This window comes from Arvicola amphibius, chromosome 17 (genome assembly GCF_903992535.2).
Source record: "Arvicola amphibius chromosome 17, mArvAmp1.2, whole genome shotgun sequence".
NCBI classification, from domain to species: domain Eukaryota; kingdom Metazoa; phylum Chordata; class Mammalia; order Rodentia; family Cricetidae; genus Arvicola; species Arvicola amphibius.
Window position 1 is genome coordinate 19,186,463 of NC_052063.2, and position 22,791 is coordinate 19,209,253.

The 22,791-nt window shown below is 41.7% G+C and overlaps 1 protein-coding gene across 1 annotated transcript in view; it reads right to left on the reverse strand.

Moving 5' to 3' along the window:
* Nucleotides 1–22,791, reverse strand: part of Tmtc2 (transmembrane O-mannosyltransferase targeting cadherins 2) — a 388,745-nt gene that overhangs the window by 220,619 nt on the left and 145,335 nt on the right. The window contains exon 2 of the mRNA XM_038314716.1: nt 6,241–6,811. Within this exon, the coding sequence (XP_038170644.1) occupies nt 6,241–6,811 (571 nt within the window). The remainder of the gene's footprint in view (nt 1–6,240; nt 6,812–22,791) is intronic.

The window sequence follows — 22,791 nt, forward strand, 5'->3', positions numbered from 1 at the left end:
ACAGATGTGGTGTGGGTATCCGCATACATGTGCACACTGAGGCCAAAGGAAAACCTCAGGCATCGTTCTTCAGGAATCTTCTACCATGTACCTTGAGACGAGGTCTCTCACGGGCCTTTAGCCTGCAAAGCAAGCTGGGCTGGATGAGCACAGAATTCATGTATATCTACCCCCTGCACTATGATTATAACTACAGGCCACTATGCAGCTTTCAAAACATGCTCACACTGCTTTAAAAGTTCTGTCTTCTCCCTGGCCTAGAATCTGTTTTAATAGTAAGCAACATGAGATGTTACAGAAAAGATTTAAGATTTCTTTCTTTTTTAAAAAAAAAAAATTAGGCCATACCAAATAGAAACCCAAGTGTATTCTCTTTTGTAATAATGAAGACACAGAGGAATTAAGAGTGACAGAATATGTATGACATTAAATTTATCTGATAGACATTTGAATTTGGGGCCCAGGAAAAAATATGGATATGAATTTAAGGAAAAAATAATTCTGCTGGTTCAAAAACCCCAAACCTTACGAAGATATGCTTTTTCAGTTTTCAGCATTTGACTTTCTCTAGTTTGCAGTATAGAATTCAACATGTATTTATATTGTATGTTATGGGGCAAGCCACATGACTATGATATAGAGTTACTTGCTAAGGTATTAAAAATGATAATTCTTCTGGATGAAAAGGATCCTGCAGGCATATCCTGTGGCCCAAGGACTGCATGCTTCTCCAGACAGTTATGTATATATCCAAAATAAAATTACAAGCTTATTTTAAAAACTTACATTTTTTTGATTGCATGGTTCTAGAACATTATTTCTGTAGATGGCAACACCCTGTTTCAATGTCAAGAAGTTGAGGGGGCCTGTAATCCATTTGCGTCAGTTCCTTTAAAAGACCTTCTTCTTAGGAAGCATAGAGAAACTATATATCTCAAGGTTGTAATTTTCCATAGCCCCCTTATACAATCTATGATCATATTTGCAACGCTCACAGTCACGAGACTCTACTTGAAAGTGTGTGATTTCGTCTGCATACCTTAGCTTGGGTGGATAGCTGACACCATACACCATCAAAGGACAGCATAAAGCATGACAAGTTCCACCACTGTCATTTTTTCAACAGCTGGTGTAGTAAAGACCTTCTGTAAGTGGGCACCCCAGCTCACCCTGGACACCTCAAAGTTCCTCGCAACTACTCTAGAGATCAGAAACTGACTCACCTACCAGAGGAGGAAGCTGATCAAGGAGCAAGCCCTTCACTGTGTTCACCTGACCTGACTTGGCACTTCTTTGCGCAATTTCTGCCTTTCACTATACTGTGACGTCACTTGACAATCTCAAGACTATGCATTCTTATCCCAGTGACTGCCTCTGTGGGGCCCAGGGCAACCTGGCCACACATGATGGGACGCAGGCCATGTGAGGCCCAGGCCACAGAGCTGCTGTAGCAGGCAGCACCAGATTCTAGGAAAATCCATAAACTGACACCACCCAGGGAGGGCCAGCCTCTGAAGGAAAGTACCTGACATTCCATCATTAGATAAGATTAGATAACGTCACTAGATGTCCCTGAGTCCAGGACTCACCTATTCCTCTTCTGCCAAGACCCCTAGACAAATGTCAGCCAATTGGGGGTCCTGAACCCTGGAAATCCCCTCCCCAGACTCTCTACTATGATACAACCTCTTCCAACTGGGCTTGCTCTCAATGGCTGAACCAGAGAGGTGGAGAGTCCAAGTTTAAGCTTGAACAAAGGCTCTCTGCTTTTACGTACACAGTCTCCGTGGTGGTTTTTGAGGGACCCCACTAGGTGGGCATAACAGCCTTCACTTTGGGGTTAAAAAGCCATCTTCTAGCAAAGGCAAACTAGGTTCATTCCTGTTTCTCCAGGATTGGGCTATAACCCAATCTAACCTTAACTACAATGGTTCTGAACTGCCTGTTCCAGGAATGGCAATCATGACTTTGTGGCAAAAAGTTGTTTATGATTCTCTTGTAACCCTACCTTTGTTCCAAATGGTTATATTGCCACCTATGACTACCTTGCTTTGTTCAGGAGTCCCTGTATAATTAACTGGTGCTTATATTCTGCTGTTGTAACCCCACCTATTTTGCCCAACAAAATGCCCCATTTGGAAACCTCGTACCCCTGAGCTATAAAAGTCTTATCTTCCTCACATCCACTACTGACTTCCTGAACTCCGTCTTCAGGAGAGGCAACATGAATTAAAAAGCATGCTTCAATTAATTTCTTGCTTTTATTAATTTGGCCATTGTGATTTGGGTTGGTGGTCTTTCTCCTCCCATCATTGGGATAAGCAGTGACCTTCACCTCTCCTGAAAAATGTTAGGGGCGTGCTAAAATGCTCTATTCTTCCTTGTAAATATAAAGACTCTATTATCCCGAAGTCCACGTTAAGGTCACTGGCCCCAAAACTAAGACTGACCCAAAGAGCTTAAACCAGGAAGAACTAGAATAAAAGAGCAACTATAATCAAGTAGAGAGAGGGTCTTGCTGCCTCCGCCACTCCCACTGCTGGCACTTGCCCTGGAAGCAATGGTCAAGAATAGCTCTAGTAAGTATTGTCAACGAAGAGTCCTGGAAAGAACTGTGCCTGCAGACACTGCCTGACCAAAAGACCGTGGAGGTGGAGCTGCGGGAATGTTGGGGGTCCAGATGCTTCACCCTCCTGATTAAACCACCTCTGGGTAGGAAGTAGCATCCGCTGTCTAACAAATAAAAAAACAAACAAACAAACAACAAAAAAAATCATTTTGGACTTTATGCATTTAACAGATTGAAAGTTCCCACCAACCCAGAAACTAAATGTGTTGTCAGGCAGTACCCTACCTTCAGTGTTTCAATGTACCAACAAAGTGTCTTGATTTATGGATTTCTTTGTTTTCTTGATGTAAAAACTTCATGAAACTGCTCCCATATTAGAACAGTGAGTCTGAGGGCAACTTAAATCTGTATTCGCAGGACACGGCCATTCAAATCTGGGTCTAAAGTAAACTATCTCTTTATTCCCTTTGAGGCGGGGGCTGCGTTTTGGGAGAGGGTGTCCACAGTATGCCTTTCAAAACAACCAAGGACCGTGAACCATCAAAACTATGAAGTCCTTTCCCAGGACACGAGGCCTCACACTCTGAGGAGCGTCTCCGGCACAGGAGTTCCATCTTCTAAAGCAGCACACCATGAGGCCGCCAGAAGAAACACAGAAAGCTCAGATGAATTCTAATGCCACCTAAACAAATAATTTTCTATGTATGTCACAACTGTTGTCTAGGATAGTCTTAAAGCTAGGAGCTTCGTGGTAAACAACTCTGCCCTTGAAAATATGCTCAGAACACTGAAATTTTCTCCAAAAAGGACTTTAAAGGTCCTGAAATCATGTCCTGAATTAGCATATCAAAATAATGAGCTACTGAAATGGAAATTCTTCATAAGAAACTGGGTGCTTCACAGCTACCGACAGGAGGTCCTGTGTCCTCAAAGAGACTGCTGTCTCCATCAAGACAGGGACCAGCAAATGTGCTTGTTCTTCATGAATTCCAGCAGAATAAGGTTTATTATTGCTGACGACATCATGTTAGAAAAAAAAAGTCTCAGCAATGCCCCCGTAAGAGTGACAGCGGGTTTGAAACCGAGAACTCCACTTGTAAACCATATGTTGTTTCTAGCACCAAACCCTATGCAGAATTTTCCTTAAAGCAACAACACAGAACTGGAATCACAAAAGAACCTCATTAAGCCTGAATTCTTGAGCTCTAAGTGTAAAAAGGTCCCGGTCCCCTCAGAGCACAAACAATGCAGTGACCACAGCCACTGCCTACTCCTTAAAAAATATTTTTTAAAAGGGTGACAATTAATAAATAAGAATAGGGCTGAGGGGAGGGCTCAGTGGTGAAATGTACCTGCGGCTCAAAGTTGGGGACCGGAGTTCAGGACTCAGTTATGCCTGTAACTCTTATTTCCAGGGGCTCCCTCACCCTCTACTGACCTCTGCAAACTCATAGGCCTGGGCACCCACAGAGACACATACATATCCGTAAATAATATTAAAATCTTAAATAAGAGTAATAAATAAACGCTTTGGATTTTCTTCCATCCATGTTCCTTGTGCAATCCAATTTTAAACCAAAAGGAACTTGGGAGAGGAAAAATAGGCAAAACAAGGAAAATCTGCCAGTTTCTTTATGAGGGGGTATGCAAAACCATAACCCACTGCTTGTTGAGGGTGGCAGAGCAGGCTTCTAGTGCCAACTCCTCAAGAGGCTGAGGCGAGATGAGCCCACTTAAAGCCTGGCTGGGCAATGCAGGAAGTCTCTCAGTTCAATACACTGATTTTCTAAATGTCCTCCCAAAAGAAAGGTGGAGCTGGCCCTAAACAGGTGATATTTCCATAACATAGCTGGGTGTTTTGAACCTTTCCCTTTGGTCAAACTCCAGGTGAGTTCTGACTGACGGAAGGTGAAGAGACAGGAAGGAAGGCAATTCCTCAAGGCACCCGCTAGAGCTGCCCCTTATGGGAAGTCTGTTAAACTGTGGGCCTTGCCCCTCAATGTGAGGGTCGCTCCGGGCTTGGCAGAAAGTGAAAATCTACAAACGCACAGTGGTCAAAACTTACTTCCACTTTCTATACAGAAAAACAAAGTGCTACCAACCCCACTTGCTCATGGTACAATACCATCGCTGCACATTATGATTTCACTGGAGTCTTGTTCTGAGTACATCACACTTCATAGTAAGCAAACAAATACTACTCTAGACATCTCTGCTCACAGTTGAGACTATGGTATGTAACCGCAATGTGTTCACTGTACATACAAAGTTTTGTTGCTCTCAAAAATATAATAGTTTTATTACAAAAAACAGCTACTAAAATTTTCCGACAGTCTACGCAGCACACAGATACCTTTTAGTAAACCACTGGACTGCATTGTGTTAGAATGGTTGATTTTCAAAAACTGCTGTCTGGCTGGGCAGCGGTGGTGCACACCTTTAATCCCAGCACTTGTACTCTGGAGGCAGCAGCAAGTGGGTCTCTGTGAGTTCGAGGTCAACCTGGTCAAAAAAAAGTAAGTTCCAGGATAGCAAGTTCTGTTACACAGAGAAACCCTGTCTCAAAAAGAAAAAAAAAAAAAAAAAAAAAAAAAAAAACCTGCTGTCTGGGTTGAATTTCATTTTTTTTTAAAAATTGTTATAATAATTTCAGCATGGTATTAGAAGAGCCTCTAACAATTCCTAAAGTAGCCTTGAACATATTGTGTAATGAGTAATTTTATAGTGTTCATCATAGTGACAATAAACTCAACTTATCAATCAAATCTGAAAGACACTGAGGATGTTCTGTGTTTTATCATGCCTAATACTCAGCTTTGCATAAAAATAAGCTAGCGCATTCATCTCATTCCTATTCGAATTCATTCACCTTAAATAACTGGTAAATTACCTGTAGTGAATGTTTGCTATGCATATGTACATGTGTACCTATTGACCCAGAATCACATAACCAAACTCTACCAGAAAAAAAAATGCTCTGTCTCTTTAAGTATATGAGGATCCCAAATCCTTCCATAACCTTGGAACAACATTATACTTGAAATCACTAAGGGAATATACAAACATTAAGCCCGGAAGCAAAGGTCTTAATTGGCCTCAGGGTAAAAGTTATAATAACCACACAGCGTTTTGCCTCTTCTATTCTTATCTACTGAAAACAAAGAAGAGGTGAACGTGAGTCACTGTTTTAGTATCTGACTTCCCAGGGCATTACCAGGAGGGATGTTTTCAAAACCCAGGAAAAGTCATATTAACAAAAAAGACAGGGTTTCCCCTCCATGGACTCCCGCATCTAGCTCCACCATCAGCTGTGTTATTTCGACAAATAGATATCACAGGAGGCAATTACTGGATTACATCAAACTTGGGGGGGGGGAAGGGAACTGAAACCAATAAAGATGCAGACCCTTGACAAGGCAAAATTATTCTCGTGCCCCCTTCGAAATCACGGAAAGATTTCAGAAAGCTGAGGAATGAAACAAGCAGCGATGGAAACCTTGCTCGGTAGGGAAAGGTCAAAAGGGGCACTCTATTTCAGGGACGATCAAAGGGACCTCATTTTAAATTCTACTTGCAGAAGAACAAATGGTTTGTGTTTTTTTAATGGTGGCAAAAGACCAAGCATGGAGATGACTCAGTAATGCAAGGCTCCAGAGGCGATGGTCACTTACTCTGTAAATGGAAGGTAAGAGCTGCTTCATCTTCAGCCGGTGGAAGACAAAGACATCATACACTGCTGAGACCGCCAGGACAGTCACTCCTTGTTCCTTCCACAACATACTGCATCCTGCACACAGTCCGGTCCCCAGGAACCAGCCCCAAGTTCTGGCTGAGTAGCCTCTCGTAGAACAGTGCTTAATGTAGCAGAGCAAGGCAAGGAGGAAAAAAAGACTGGCGCCCACATCTGCCCGGCCCACGATGCCCGCCACTGCCTCCGTATGAATGGGGTGAGACGCGAACATCAAGCCGGCCATGAAAGTCCAGTATCCATCCCCGAGAAGGACCTTGGAGAAGCGTGTGAAGAGCCCGGTGACGGTCGCATGCAAGAGAACATTGACAAGATGGTAGCTCCAGGGATTCAGTCCTCCGATGGCGTGGTTGAGCCGAAAAGAAAGAGTGCAGAGTGGCCGGTAGGACTTGTGGCTACCACTGTGCGTTAGAAGAGTTCCCCAAAAGTCATTGTAGAAAATGTGTGTCCATGGGGTTTCTGGGAGCAGGTCCTGATTAGTCTTGATAGCACGGCTGAAAAACAAAATGTATTAAAAATCAAATGTAAAATATATATTTTAAAGGAAATTGACATTGATGAGATACTCTTCCTCAGAGACTTGTATTGCTTATAATAACAAGTCAGGGATCTCAGTACACAGAGGTTGAACCCAAACCGTGCCCTTAATGCCTGCTAAGTGAGCACTCCTTTGCTACCTGAGAAGCTGGCCCCTTGATAAGCACAGCCTTTGAAGAGAAAATGAACACAAGTGCCCCGTGGGTGCTTTCAGCCTCCTGGGGCAGCTCCTAAATAATTGTTCCGAAATTCTTGTGGAACTCTGTTTAAAAACACAACCTTTAGGCTCCTGCTTAGTAGCCGCCTGTGACTCTGTGTTCTTAGATGGCCCAGGTGCTGCTCCTCTTTGGGATGCATCTAGAGCCAGCATCAGCACCTCCTAAAAATAGATAGGTACCAGGCCCTAGAGTAGTGCTTCTCATAACCCTACATCACCTGAGTATCCGGGTAAAAGATGGCTCTGGTGAAGTAGGAGTGGGGAGAAGGCAGAGATGCCACATACTAATACGGTCATCAATTGTGTCCATGCTGCTGGTCTCTAGGACCACAGAGGAGCTACGGCCAAGAGAGCTCTCTACCTACCTGGTGTTACCTGCCTGAATTTATTTATACTACAGCCTTTCCCATTTCTGCTCTCACCTGTAAAAATCATACTGACACCTCATTGTCACCTTGAATGTATTTCCAGGATTATGTGCCTCATACATCCATGTAAATGTCAAGGATGAAGGGCCTACTGTTTATTGGGTCCTTGCTGTCTGTCAAGCACTCTGGTCTCTTTTAAACTTTGGTGCAACACTGACAAAAATCTTGCTATTATCTGATATCTTACTATCGACATCTCTCAGGTGAGGAAATTATGGCTGAGAAAGATAAACCAACCACTGATTCAAAGTCATGTGTGTTTGGAATAGAAGAGTATCGTGGTTTGAATTCTGTGATTCCCCAAATGTAATTAGTATACCACCATTTAGGCACATAGAAAAATGTACTAATGCGAATGGTTCCATTTGTTTAAATGTCTATTTAAAAGAAAGATTATCTCATCAGTCATAGAATTTTAGCAATCCTTGTTCCGAATAACACTGATGAAATTGTTAACGCAATGTCGACAAATATTAAACAATCAAATGTGTGTTTCGTTCAGAATATCCAGGGGATAGATAAATCGTAAAGAACCAGGAAGAAGAAGGGAATCTTTCGAGAGTAAGGGAATGAAATAGAACATAAGACTGTAAAGGGACAAAGGGAAATTAGAATGGGGGGGGCCTAAATGGGGAGAGAGGTGGGAGAATAGGACAGAGATGGAAATATAGGGAGGGGTAGCTAACACTAAAGGCTTTTTAAAAAGCCTTATCAAAACCTACTACTGAAGACATTTCCCAAAACATGTGTGTGTGTGTGTGTGTGTGTGTGTGAGAGAGAGGGGGGGGGGAGGGAGGGGGGGAGGGAGGGAGAGAGAGAGAGAGAGAGAGAGAACACATAAAAGGAACTTAAATGGAGGTATTATAAAATGTTGGAGTCAATGCCTCAACCAGATATCCTAATGCTACCAAGTAAAATCCCCAGCATCAGGAATGGAACACATCTTTTTGAGTCATCAGCCAAAGGCTCCCTATAGTTCTCTCGTGTCTCTCCAGACATTACAGACTACCGCCAACGCTATTGGTTAGCCTCCGCAAGCAGATGGTAAAACCCAGATGCTGAAAAGACCACATCCTCATGTCATCATCATTCATGGAGAAACAGAACTCGTGCTCCGCTAGAAACTGGTCCCCTACCCACCCGCATTCACAGTGCGGGAAGGAACTTTGCATGCTACAGAAAGGAAAATAATCATTATTAATCTCCCTCAGCTACAATAGTTACCTACCTACATGATATACCCTTACTGGTACTGGAGTGGCAGAAATATTATCGGAGTAACAAAAGCCCTTTATGGCTTGGATTTAAAGGCCTGCTCCATGAGATGAAACCCACACCTGACAGAGTGATGTGGCGAAGAACTTCAGACAGTGTGCACAATACCTCCTTTAGTACAAGTTGGACAAAATTCCAGCCAGAGAAAGGGTAGTGGGTACAACCAAGAGTAATTTTCAACTGAGAGCGGCTGGAAGAGGGAAAATCTTTTCTCCTCAGTGGGGTGTCACTGTTTCTATCAGCAGCAAATCAGTGCAGGCTTCCTGCTCAGGAGCAGCTGTCCAGCACAAGTGACTCCAGAACTCTGTGTGTGTATGTGTGTGTGTGTGCGTCCGTGTATGTGTGTGTGTTTTCTTTGTTCTGTTTTCATTTTTGTTTTGGTTTGTTATTTGAGAGAAATGTTAAGTTGGGTTAAGTAGAAGAAAGGATGTAAAGAAACTAGTGGGGGAGAATATGATCAAAATGTATGATTTTTAATGCTTTCAAAGACATATTAAATAATGAATAGCCCTAAGACTGTATAATCCAATGTTGAAGATAGAATGTGAATGATTCTGTTTAGAAGATTCCTCTCCTGGGCTACTGTAGTTCCTGGTCAACAAGAAGACATCTGGATTACTGTGTATCCCTGCAACACATACTCTCTAATGATAGAGAACTAGCAAAGCACATGAGTCAAATGGCAGGAGGACTAAGAAGCTCCAGAACTGGAGAACTCTCTACCAGTCCAGTAGCAGGGCAGTTTGTGTATTTTAGAAGCTGCAGAACACATACATGATGGGAAGCTAGCCTAACAATACAGCCCTCTAGTTCTTCCTAGTTCTGCTATCTGTGGCGAGTTCAAAGACTCTTCTTCACATGAATGTTTTGAAAGGCCACGTTGGAAAAACCACGGACTACAAGGAACAGCCTTGAGTCCCAGTTCTGTAATTTCCTGACTGACTTAGAAAACATGACAATAGAACAAATACTCAAACAGATTAAGAACATCGTCCGAAGGAGAGCAGCTAAGTAAGAGGGAAAAGGGAGTATTACATGGGGCAGAGATGACTGGCCAGTGGTAATGTTTAACTATGCCTCTAACTGGCCCCCCAATAAACCTATCTGATTCTGTTTCTATGATATGCTTTTACCTTGAAACAATTTAAGGAACACTTATAATCAATCATTTATCTTCAACACAGTGAAGCAGAGGTCCCATGTATATTATTGGGACTCGCGAACAACTGACACCTTTACATTATCAGGTGTTAGATTATTGGACAAGGATCAAGGTAAATTTTTAAAACAAAGTCCATCATAAAGTCTAGTAGACAAATTCTGAAATCAAGAAAATGCAGAGTGAAATTTAGAACAAAAGAAAGGCTATTAGTTATTGGCAGTTATCTACTCTCTGCCCATCCTGTGTTAGTCCTTTATGTATATTATTTACTTATGAGAAGTAATTAATGTCTCTAGATGTTTAATACAAAGACCAAGCTATTAAAACTATGTCTTAAAATGGCACAATAGAAAGAGTTCATTGTTCCCCCCAATATATAAGTTTTCCTCTTTCATCTTAGTAGAAGGTTTTGAGCTGGGAACATGGTTCTCTTTTATATTTCCCTTAATGTTAAACATGGTCATGTGATTAACTTTGATCTACTACTTCCAGAAAGTATATTAAGAAGAGAATATTAATCTCCCCTCCTCCCACGCACCTCCTCTTGCAATATGGACTGCTGCTGAGAAGAGAAGCCGTACACAGCCAACTAAAGTAACCAAAGAAGGACAGTGACCCACTGTCATGGTAGACACTAGCCCTGAGTTAACTGTCCCATTTCTCTAAGACTACATTGCCATTTCTCCTATGCTATGAGACTGTGAGTGTCACCTAACAGCAGCAGCTGAGCCAAGACACAGCCACGTCCTTTGTTTTAACGGAAGACCGACAACATCACAGTTGTTTGGTTTTCCATTTTGATTTTTCAAGTCTCCGTGTATTGACTGTATATGAAATGAATTTCCATATAAATTGGCTTTTAAAATATTAGAAACAGATGTTTTTTTCTGGATCCATTAAATTAAAACACCCTGCTATGACATTCATCAAGACTCTAACCCAGAAGTAATTGCTTAAGACTTGATGGGTTATAATTAAAATTTTAAAAGAAATATGAAAAACTGACATACTGCCAAACAGTGTTGTCAGAGAGCGCAGATTTCAAGTAATTTTGAATCAAACTAGACTGGCTTATGCTGGATCTTAACATCGACAATGGCGTGCATATATCCAGAATCAATGCAGAGCTACTGACGTGTCCCTGTTAGAGCCCCTGAACTCAGGACAAAGCTCTCTGGGATGGGGCCCTGCTAAAATAGTCAGGAAAGCTGGGAAATACATTACTTAAGATAATGCTTCACCCTCTAAATGGAAGGTCCAGGAAGGATGGAAAACGGTCTTCCCTGACCCCGTTATTCTATATTAGTCCAACTCTGTAAAATCTTTCACAGAAAAAGAAAAGAAAAATCAAGCAACCTGAAAAATCCATTCAAAGCAGCTGGAATGTCTTATCTCGATAGCAATAAACCTAGTTACCTGCAGCAAGCAGAGATAAACTACGTCTACCCCCAACACGCACGCAAAATGAAGACTACTGACTTGTCCATGCTAGAGCCCCCGAGCTCAGGACAAAGAAGATTAATAAGTCAGAACAAGGAAGAAGATTAATAAGTCTTATACTTTCACTGGGGGGGAGGGGAGGATGGAAAGCTCCGAAGCCTAGCCACAAATTTATATACTGTAATGAAAAACAAAACCAAACAAAAAGCAAGCAAAAAAGCTAAAGGACTAACAATGTCAATAAAGCAAAGGCATACCTCACTTCTGTGTCGAACATACTAGAATGAAGGAGTCACCTGCATGATGGAATTCTCTAGCATGTGCCATCAGCCTTAACTGATGACTATTAGGACAAAAGACCATGGACTATAACCAAACTGCACTGGACTTTAATAAATAAGCCATGTCGCACGTGCAAGTCAATGATAAGGGCTGCGTATGACACCATTCAACCCCACATTAGAGAAGACAGACCAGAGGGACCTTAATAAAACTGAGTGATCTTCAGGCAGGACGAGGAGTACTCATCCGTCACTAAGCAAAATAGACTTCGATCCATTTGCATTTTCTCCTATGAGACCAAAATAGAAACAACAAAAACAACGTCTGCTATTTCACAGCTAATGGGACACCTTTCACGCAAACCAGAATTGCACGTCGGTCTAATTCCTGAGGTTGCTTTTTGCATGGGCTGGTGATAGAAAATTTAGAAAGATATTAAAGAATCAGGAAAATTCCCATCTGGGAAAAGTGGGCACGTGGGAGGTGGGGGACAAACTGACAGAAGAGGAAGAGCAGCACTTGTAGGCAGAATTCTCTAAAGAAGATGGGACCAGAGATTGTCTTCTGAAGCAAAACGATCCAGTCTCTCCAGTTGGTACAGAGGTCTTAACCTGCTTCGAGTTTTGTTCATTTGTAGCTCTGTTTTTGCTGCCTTGTGATTTTTTTCTCTCCCCCAACCCCTTAGGAAATGTTGATTAAGGCCAACATGTTATAAAGCTGAAGGATAGTGTGTCACCATCACCTCAACTACTGTTGAGTGTGTGGTCACGCCACTAAGACTTCCACTGGCTGACCTTTCCAGTCGCAAGTCTTAGGACAATGTCCTCCCAAGACATGACCTAGTCCATCAGAGCAGAATGGACCTTCAACCAGCAAAGGTATAATCCTCTGCCATTACTGTGTTGAAATGTAAGTAAAAGCCAAGCCTTGAAGCAAGGGGCGGGGTGTGGGACAACTTTACAATAGACTAAAATTTGTTATATGAGAAAAGAAGAAAAAGAATGCCTTTTGTGAACCATCCCTGCTTCAGTAATAGGCAAGCAGAAATATATATGCTGAAGCATACAAAACAATGTAACAAAGCCTAAGAACATGCTTTTGAAGATGCAGCACAGTAGAAGAGTCCTTGCACAGCACACACAAGGCTGTGGGCTAGACTCCAGGATGGAGAGGAGAGTGGAGAGATGAAAAAAATATATTCTGGATCCGACCGGACATACACTAACTGAGACGACAGTACGGTATGCCTTTTTCTCTCGGTACCTTGCTATTCTCTTTTAGAAACTAAAAATAACTGGACGTGCCTTGTCAGGCCACCATGAGAAAGAAGTAAAAAGTAAACATCTACATGCATGACAAAGTGTTGCATACAGCAAACGTGTAAATGACACGTGTCCATGCATCCCACTATGTGCGTGTAAAGCATGTGCTTGTGACACATGTATGCATAATACAATCATATACACACGGGCAGATAGGTCCTCTGTGCCAGCTGTTGTCATCATGACCAAAACCAACACTAAAAACAAAGTACTGTTGCTAGTGACACCGCCAATAGGTGGTGCTTTCACCTCCTTAGATTTCTAGTCTTCAGATTCTCAAGATCAAAGGTGTGACGATTTCACTCCAGCTGCTTTAGCCTTGAGCTGGTGAGAGGCTTGCTGCACAGACCTGACTGCTTGAGTTGGATCCCAGGATCCCACAGTGGAAGAAGAGAGCCTGCCTCCCAGATACTGTACTCTGGCCAATACACACACACACACACACACACACACACACACACAAAATAACATCCAAGGGTACACTCATATACACATCACTCACATATGCATAAGTGTTTATAGCTCAGAGGACAACTTTGGGAATTTACCCTTCACTTTCTACCTCTTTCGTGAGACAAGCTCGCTCTTATTATTGAGTGGTTTGGGAGGGTGGTTTGTTTGTCTGTTCTTTGCTTTCGCATATGCCAAGCCAGTTGCTCAGCAAGCTTCTAGGATGTTCTCCTTTTGAGGCCTCCCATTTCCCAGAGGATCACTTGGATTATAGATACATGCTACAGAGGTCCCAGGCATCAGACTCAGGAAATCAGGGTTTAACCCACTGAGCCATTTCTCTAGCATCCGGACACACTACATTTCTTACTGACCACACCTACGTGGAAGGGCGAATACAGGAACTATGATTTCCCTACTAACACCAAGTACATCACCTTTACTTCCAGATGTACAGTTGCAGGCAAGAATATCCCTTCTTGGCAAAGTCCTGGTAAAGAGTACATCAGGCAATGTCACTTAATGTATAACAGAAGCGCTCACTGTTTCTACAGACCTACCCTTGCTAGTACAGGCACCCTGTTATTTCCTTTAGAAAACAGTTCTGTCTTACTCTCAGTACTTAGGGTCAAGGCTGTCTTCAGAACATGAGGAAAGGTCTTGGAATTCTGTCCTTTGGTGTACTGCAAGTTCTTCATCTCCATCCCTGGCCAGACAACTGAATGAAAGGTACGTGAACCAATCAGAGTCAAGAGGGTACCAATCATCCACTGTGAAAGGGCCTCTTACTTCGAGAATGAAATGAAATCTTGGCGTTATTTAAAGGCATGGTCTGTCTGAGAGTAAGGTCAACTTGTGGTTATCAGAAACCAGAGTGAACAGGAAAAGGGATGCTTCTCTGTGTAGTTGGATCCAGCTGTGCCTAAAGCCAACAGATGTACTTTAGTCATGGAGATGTTATTCTAACACATGCAATCAATAGTGCGATATAGCAGCCCATTATACAGTTATCACGTAACACTGAGCTTGCTCTTTTCATTCCTTATATTCAGTATGACTGAATCCACACAGGACTTTCCCAGCAACCATCTCCATCTTCCTCTGTCCCCGTAAGGAGTACTAACATGACTCCATCACTGAACTCAAGGCTGTGCATGAGGGCCCGTCTCTCTTTCTCTCTTCCTCTCTTTTTAAATTATTTAAGGATACTTTGAGGCTTTTCACCACATCAGAAAAGCCCATGAATCCACCCTTTGTCTATTCTCTAAAATCCTTGTTTAGGCTTTCATTATTTCCTGCTTGCAGTGCTCAGCATGCTTACAGAATTGCATGGCCATTTGTATGCGTCCTTCATTAGCCTATAGGTCCCCTTAGGAAAGAAATAATGTCTTTTCTCCCAGTGACCAAGGTATCTTAGGCATGCAATAAATATTGTTAAAGAGAACTCAATGATTATGCCTATTGCCTGCCTTCTCACTTTGATCTATTATGCATGTGTGAGCTAAGAAAAAGTTCCAGAAATACAACACTAACTCCACCTTCACTCTCAAAAAAAAAACCCTTATCATGTCCTTTCTCTTTTCTTTAAAAAGAGAAAGGAAGGAAGGAAGGAAGGAAAGAAGGAAGGAAGGAAGGAAGGAAGGAAGGAAGGAAGGAAGGAAGCAAACTTTATAGATAGCATTCACAATCTCCTAGGTCGATATAGCATTAACTCTACATAAACATGCAATGTCTGAAAATCTGCCACATCTTTTCTTTGGCTCAAACCATTTCTTGTCTCCTAGGCCATATGGTTTGCTTTCAGCCAATCATTGCATCTTTCTAAATATGCTTCGCTGCATCAGTGCAGCATGCTAATTTGGAAACTACATGAAAAGTTCTTCCTTGTTCCTGTGGCTGAATGTATTTGCATTTGTCTTCGAGTACCAATGCATTCCCGTTAGTAAAACTAACTTCTTACGACAAGTTCCAGGGATCTTAAATGGGATGATATACAAGACATGTTTCAGAAGAAAATGGGAGGAATGTGTGTGCTAAGAGTGGCACACAGGTGTGTTTAATATCCTCCTTTTTCCTTTTCCAGTAGAATATCGCTGTCCAATAAAAAAAAAAAAGATTGATTCTGTCAATTAAAGTCATCACCTGCCAGGTTGTTCAACTAGCTTGTAATGGGCTAGGGACTTCAAAGGGCAAAACAGATAGAAGGCTGCGTGAAATAGTAAAAAAAATCCTGACTTTGAGTAATAGCAGCCTAAGGGATGAAGCAAGTAACGTCTGGGGAGTTTTGTGGCAGGGTGGTAAATCCACCGCTAATAAAAATACTAACAGCTAGAGTAGAACAGAAAACAGACTCCTGCCATTCCAGAAGGTCAGAAACTCGCATCAGGAACGCAAGCCTACATTCATGGAAAGAAGTTAATGAAGCAGTGTTGGAGCAAGGGATGTGTTGCCAGAACTGCCGTTAGTCATTCCCAAACCCACACAACAAGAGAAAGTGTGTCGAGTCTGAAAAGGAAGGAAGACATTAAAAAGGAAGACCGGACCAGCAGAACCATCAGCCGCTATCTCTTCTGGTGCTATTGTCCCCAGTGACGCCCCAGGAACCTTAATGGGAGACTCGCTTTCCTTTTTGGAACATCCTTATCTCCCCCAACACACTGTTAATGCCTCAGAAACAGAAAACACATCTTACTCATGTTTTGGAAAATAACATACAGCCAGTGTCCAAGCCATACCTGATAAACTCAGTTCTAACTAGCAATGACTTAGTACGGGGAGCTTCGTTCGAAATTGTTTAAAGTATTAAGGGAATTATCACTTTCATCAAAAAGTAGTTCAATCACTCTGGGCACTAACCTTTGCTCACACTATGATAATTAACTGTGAAAAACCATCAGGTTAATTGGCTTAACCTAAATGTCTCTGGCACTCACTTGCCACTTAACCTATAATGCCTTCATTAAAGTCCCTCTTTAGGGATAAGCCATTATATTGAGAAAGCTCCAGTTAATATGCAAATACCTAGCTAACAGTGTAGGGAAATGAAGAAAAATACCATACCATCTCGGTCCTGTCTTAGTTTGAGGATAAGTGATGTAGTTCAGAATCACACAGCACAAGGACATTTTCGAGACGGGTACTCTGCTGTCTGGGCAGGGATGTCTCTAGGTCCAGGGACAAGGGGAGGCACTAGGACCAGGCTGTCATTTATTATTACAGTTGGACCTGCTTGTTCATTTGCTCTTTGATCGCCTCCAACTAGACTGTAAACCTGTCAAGGTCAGAAATGATGACTTCATAAGCAACTACCACTTCATAAATTCTCACCATCCTGCTGTCTGGGAAAAAAAAGGTCACAAGATGTGAGGAAGAGCCTGTTTCAGGGCGAAGCACTGAAGGATGGGTGGTGAGAGGCCTTCAGAGAAGCAGGTGTTTGTTTATTGCAAAGGTAAATCTTGCAACTAAAGGAGTCGATTTTAGCGAATTTCCCTCCCATTCCTTTGAGAGTTTTTCCCATAGGCCATTACAGGACATTTACGGTCTGGACAGGAACAGCAATCTTTTCCTACCCAAACACACAGTCCTCCGAAACTAGAAAAGGAAATCCATTTAAAGATGGCCCAGGCCAAAGTGAAACCCAAACTGTTGGAGATTATCTTCCCACAGTTAAGGCAACTCTCTCCTCACCCCGAAAATGGGTTCCTCTTTCTTCTTACAGGGAAAAAGGTGAAGGAAGATGCTTTACTAAATGTTGTTAAAGAACCTTTAATTCCCCAGAGAAAACAACATTGCCATTTCTAAATTTCATGTCAATGAAAGCTGATCATTTAAGTTCAAGCTGCAGTTAACCTGAAGTTGTTTCTAAATGTTATTTACATGGAAGCTATTTAGCAAGATAAAGGCAAAAGGAAACAACAGGAAGATTTCAGGAATACTGTACTCCAGAAGTTTAATTCCACTGATTAAAAGAATCCTCAGCTCAAATATTATCCCATGCTTTGAATTTTATATGATGAAGACTATTCCCTATTTCATTATTTGGTCGTTAAATGCAATCACACCTTCCTAATTTATCAAGGGGGTAGTACACGCATCTCTTTTCCCGTTTTCTAAACTGATTCAGCCTCCATTAAAAGCTTTGAAACTACCCCGCTAATTTTCAAGAAACTGATAACTGCTTTGAAGAGGCACTTTGAAACGTTCTCATTATCAAATCAAGTAAAAGAACCATTACTGGATCATAGCCATCGTGAATTTGTCAGTAGGTTTCCATACCAAAATAGAGGGCGGGAGAAGCCAGGCATGTGGTACCCACCTGTACTCTCAGCACATGAAAGACTTCACAAGCTCACAAATCTGAGTCTAGGCTGTACTACGACCCTGTAGCCCGGGCTAGCCTTGACCTTATTATCATCCTACTTCTTCTGCCTGAGGAGATGGATCTACAGATTACGTAGCATGAGTAATGATAAATATCTCATGTTTTATTTACTTGATTTGACATACCACAGTATGTTTCCATTACAAATGCCTTTTAAAAAATGTATTGAAGAGTGCAAATCAATATTTGTAATTTTTCTAACTAAAAAACAGTATTGTTGGGTATGGTAGCACATGTTTAATTACATTATTCTGCCTACTGAAGCAAAGACAACACAAGTTAGAGGCCATAGATAATATCTTGTCTCAAAAGAAACTGTGGTGTGTGTGTGTGTGTGTGTGTGTGTGTGTGTGTGTGTGTGTGTGTGTGTGTGTATGCGCGCACGCATGCGCACTGTGTTTAACTACCTAAAATATATTTAATGCTTTCTATCAGGCACCAGATTCTAAAACAGAATGTAAGTTTAACCAGTAGACTCCAACATCTCTGCTTTGAGCTCAGTTTTGTCCTATTTGTGTGTGAAGAATCTTTGTACTCCAGGATGTGGGCATCCAAATACACTCTAAGCAAGCATGCGTTGACCACTGCAAACAAGCCCTGTCGCTTCGAGCCTTAGTTTTTACACATTAAGTTGCTGTTCAGTTTCAGAAAAGATATACAGAGATACTGGCAAATGTCCCAATCTTCCAAGGATAGTACTGCTTTCTATTAGAAAGTCACATCTTTGAGGAGGGTTCCTGGTCTTCACACCTCAGGTGAAGAGGAAACATGGCTGCTGGCTAGGGTCAGGCTCATGGAACGCCCACCCTAAACCAGGCCTGATCCTGAAAGCTGGGAAGGAAGTTACTAAGAGGAAAAACAAAAAAGGCCTCTCAAATAGCAGTGTCACAGACGGGAAGCCATACATATTAAATTATCCAGATGTTTGGCTTATCTGCGCACCTTCTTATTGTCTTCTTTGAAGTGAGGCTTAACCCAGTCACTTTCCTTTAGCCTCACCTCTCCTTCAGCCAAAAAGAACAGCCAAGACGCTGATTTCAGCCAAGTAAGTGTCTGCAGTGAGCCTTCACAATTTAGATTTTAAAATTTTCCCAAATGGTGCCAATGTATCCTCACAGGTATTCTAGCTATGACATTATTTTGTGTTTATATCATTTTACACGTTACAAAATGTGCTCGTGTTCAACACTGCAGCACCCACTGTGGCTCTGGGTCAGTGGATTCAGACAGCCGTGGATGTGAGAACTGCAGAGTCTTGCTGAGATTTGGTTCTGCAAATTTAGCGCTGTCTCCAGACTCCAGGGGGGAACCCACTTTTCTATTGCTCTGCCTAATATGGGCTGAGTGATTTTTCCCAGCTCCTGTAAATACATAAGATTCTCAGTACTTCAGAAAGTGACACACAGAAATAATAATAATAAAGTGGTTATTATGTGAAAATGAGACTTCCAGAGTCATTTGTACCACGATATGACTGGTGTTCATGTAAGACGTTCTGGAAACTGGGAGAGTCACCAGGGGTTGGGGGCTGAGTGGGGAGGGGGCGACAGAGCAAGGATTCTGTGATGCTGAGGATTCTGTGATGCATGAGGAATGGGCCTTCTATAAGACAAAGACTTCAAGAGAAGGTAGGGCTGCTGGCACCTGGCTGGGAAACAATTTCCAATCTCCAAAACTGTGGGAAAAGACAATTCTGTTGTGTAGGCTACAGGTCTGGGTGAATCTGTAATGGGAGCCCTTGCAAACACCACATAGGACGACAGCACAGGGACAATAAGTAGCATCTCCACTCGTGACCCTTTAACTTGCCGAGGGTCAATATATTCATAGCCAGGTTTTATTTCTCTGACACTGTACCAATAACTGTGTCTTTGCTAAAAGGTTGAACTTCATGAATAAAAATAGGGGTTTAAGAGGTGTTTCATAATCAGGCCAGAATTGACAAGAGTCTCCACCAGGGACAAAGAAGAATCTCAATCCTACCAGTGAGACCAATAACAGAAGGACACAAACACTAACCAAAGGCATAACAAAATGCCAGTAGTACTTCATATTTGCACTGAGATTAACAAAATATACAGAGTGCGAGAATTATCTCATTTTCTCCTCCCAATAAGACTACAAACCAAGAAACTGGAGTGGGAGAAGTAAGCTAATTAGAGAAAAGACTCACTAATTAAGAGGCAGAAAAGACAGGAGTGTGGCTTTCTCTCCAATCCACTTTACCTAACTCTCTAAGTTAGATAAAGGAACAGTCCCTGTTCCTCCCCATGGACATAAATCTCCAGTGAAAAGTGTTGGGAAGGCCATTCAAAAGTAAAACCCTGAGCTATTATTGCATTTTGTCTGGAATCCATATATCTGCCCTCAAGACTCAATAAAGCTATAAAAATGCTTTGTGCCATATTCTTTTAATTTCTGCCTTTCAAAGAGAAAGTCCTCTTAACACTAAGGAATCTTGGAAAACGTGAGTCAAAGGAAGGTGTTAGCTGTCTTCCAGTGACGGGTGCAAGAGGCAGCCTCATGAGAGCCCTGTGCTAACCCATAATTTCATCTTTACAAAATCTAATAGAAAGCATATTCTAGCAGAGGTTTTAGTGCCTGCCTCTCTTTTCAGCTATAAAATAGTCGCACACACTCACACATACATCTGAGAAAGATCAGACTTGAACATATTGCTGCAGCACATGCACAACATGGGAAGCTTCACCAGGATCCCTTGTGATGACAGGGTACACAGACATCCCGACAATAAAATCAGCCTCACAGCTAAGTCAGAGAGTTTTTTTGGACACGAGAATATATGAGCCCTGATGAGAAGCAGGCAAGGAGGAAAAACACTCTCATTTAAAACCAGCACAGATGAGCCTACACGAAGTACCCAAACATTTGGTCCACAAACTGCCAGCAACTCTCAAATTTGTCATGCGAGGCAAGAGATATTTCATGCAAAAATGAAAACAGAAAGAGATATTAACTTCACCATTAAAATTTACTGCCATTCCAATATGTAGTATTTTCTGATCTGGGATGTCAGTCCCTGATGAAACTTTAATAATCAAGGAATATATTAAATTCCAAAAAGCTCTGATGCTTTTTGTTTGTAACCCGTTAAACAAATCACACTGTAGGCGCTCAATTACATGTGCTAAATATTATGGGAAAATGACCAGCTAGCTCCTTTAGATCTCATGTTGTTAACAGACAAGTTATGGAGCACAAACATGTTTCTTTAAGAACAGCAGAGTGAGAGGCAGGTTACATTATATGCTTTTGTTGATTGCAACTACATATGCAGTCGTATGAGGAGCATTTCTGTTTAGCATTTTATTTTAACTGCCAAACCGATAACCTAAACTCCCCAAGAAGACTTGAGATCATGTTTACTCAAACTTGACCACGACTGCAATCAGTGAAGATGACTTTAATCACCCCCACCATTGCCAATAAAACTTTTTCAACCTCCAAGTAACTGTGCTAATTAAATAAATACACCAGGCATGAAATGAACAAGCAGAATCTATGTACAAGAATGGAAGACAGTATTCAGTCAGAGGAATCTAAGCATAACAGATCTAATTTTCATTCATCTTTTATCTGAAGCAACTTCTCATATTCATGTTCAGGGTTAAAAACGCATGTCCTCGAACACTGCAGAGTTAGCCAAATCTTGATTGGAATCATCCCTCTTGGATTCATTTGCTGTGATTCCCCTTTCTCATCTATAAACCATTGCTGATGAAGGTTAGCTAAGATAACTAGGTTATTTCCAAAGCCTGATGCCTGATACACAGTGAGCACTCAATCAATGACTGTCTTAGAGCTGGAGAGATGGCATAGCAGTTAAGAGCACTGGCTGCTCTTCCAGAGGACCTGGATTTGATCTCATTGCCCACATGGCGGCTCACAACCATCTGTAATTCCAGCTCCAGGGGGATCTAATGCCTTATTCTGGCCTCCATAGGCACCAGGTATACACATGGTTAACTGACATACATACAAGCAAAGCACACATACATATGCATTTCCTAGGAAAATAAAGGACTGCCCTTAGGGTCCCACCTCTTTATAAATGATATAACATTAGCCAATGTCAGAGTGCAAAAATGATATCCACAGCAGCCTAACTCTGTCAGGAAAGATGAGTGTAAAGTTAGGTGGGGTAATCAAAAAAAGTCTAAAGGAAAGAAGAAAAAGTTACAAAGTTTGAATGTCACAGACTAATTAGGATATTCTGGGAAACAGCCTCTCCACAAGGATGACAGTTACGTACTATCTATGATCAACTTTTCTAATGAAAGATGATAGCATTCTCTATAAACACCGATTTCCTTAGGCATAAATTCAAACCTTATCATTTTCTTGCATGAAACAGAAAAGCAATTAGTGCAGGCACTTCAAATCACACAAGACACCTATTTTCAAAGACAGTGCATGGGTAAAAAAATACACATTGAAATGCTTCTGTATGTCCAAGTAAAAGCTGCAGATCACCATCACCTAGGCTAAGCCTAGACATGTGAGCTATGGTCATAATGGTTTAGACTATAATCTGCAAGAGTTTATGATCTGAAATAGATCCACATCATAAAGCGCAATGCCATGGACTCTACTATGGTCATTCTAGGCAGAGGAAATGGACGTTTTATATGAAAAAGCTAATACTAACAGTTGCCTTGGGGAGGACTACAAAACAAGACTTCTCCGTTGTTGTTTTGTTTTTTGGTTTTTTTTGTTTTTTGTTGTTTTTTGGGTTTTTTTTTTTTTTTTGGTTTTTTGTTCTTGTTTTTGGTCATGTCTTCCAATGGTTTCCTCTCCAAGAGCATCCTGGGATGACGTCAATGTTTCTAACGGGACTAGAACTGTGCTACAACTCCCCAAGGGCATTTAGCACTTTTAACAGGAACTCTAAACTCCGCTGTCTTTAAAAAGCAGGAGGTCATCAGGAAAGGTCATTTTTCAAAGCTCTAGTGAACTGGC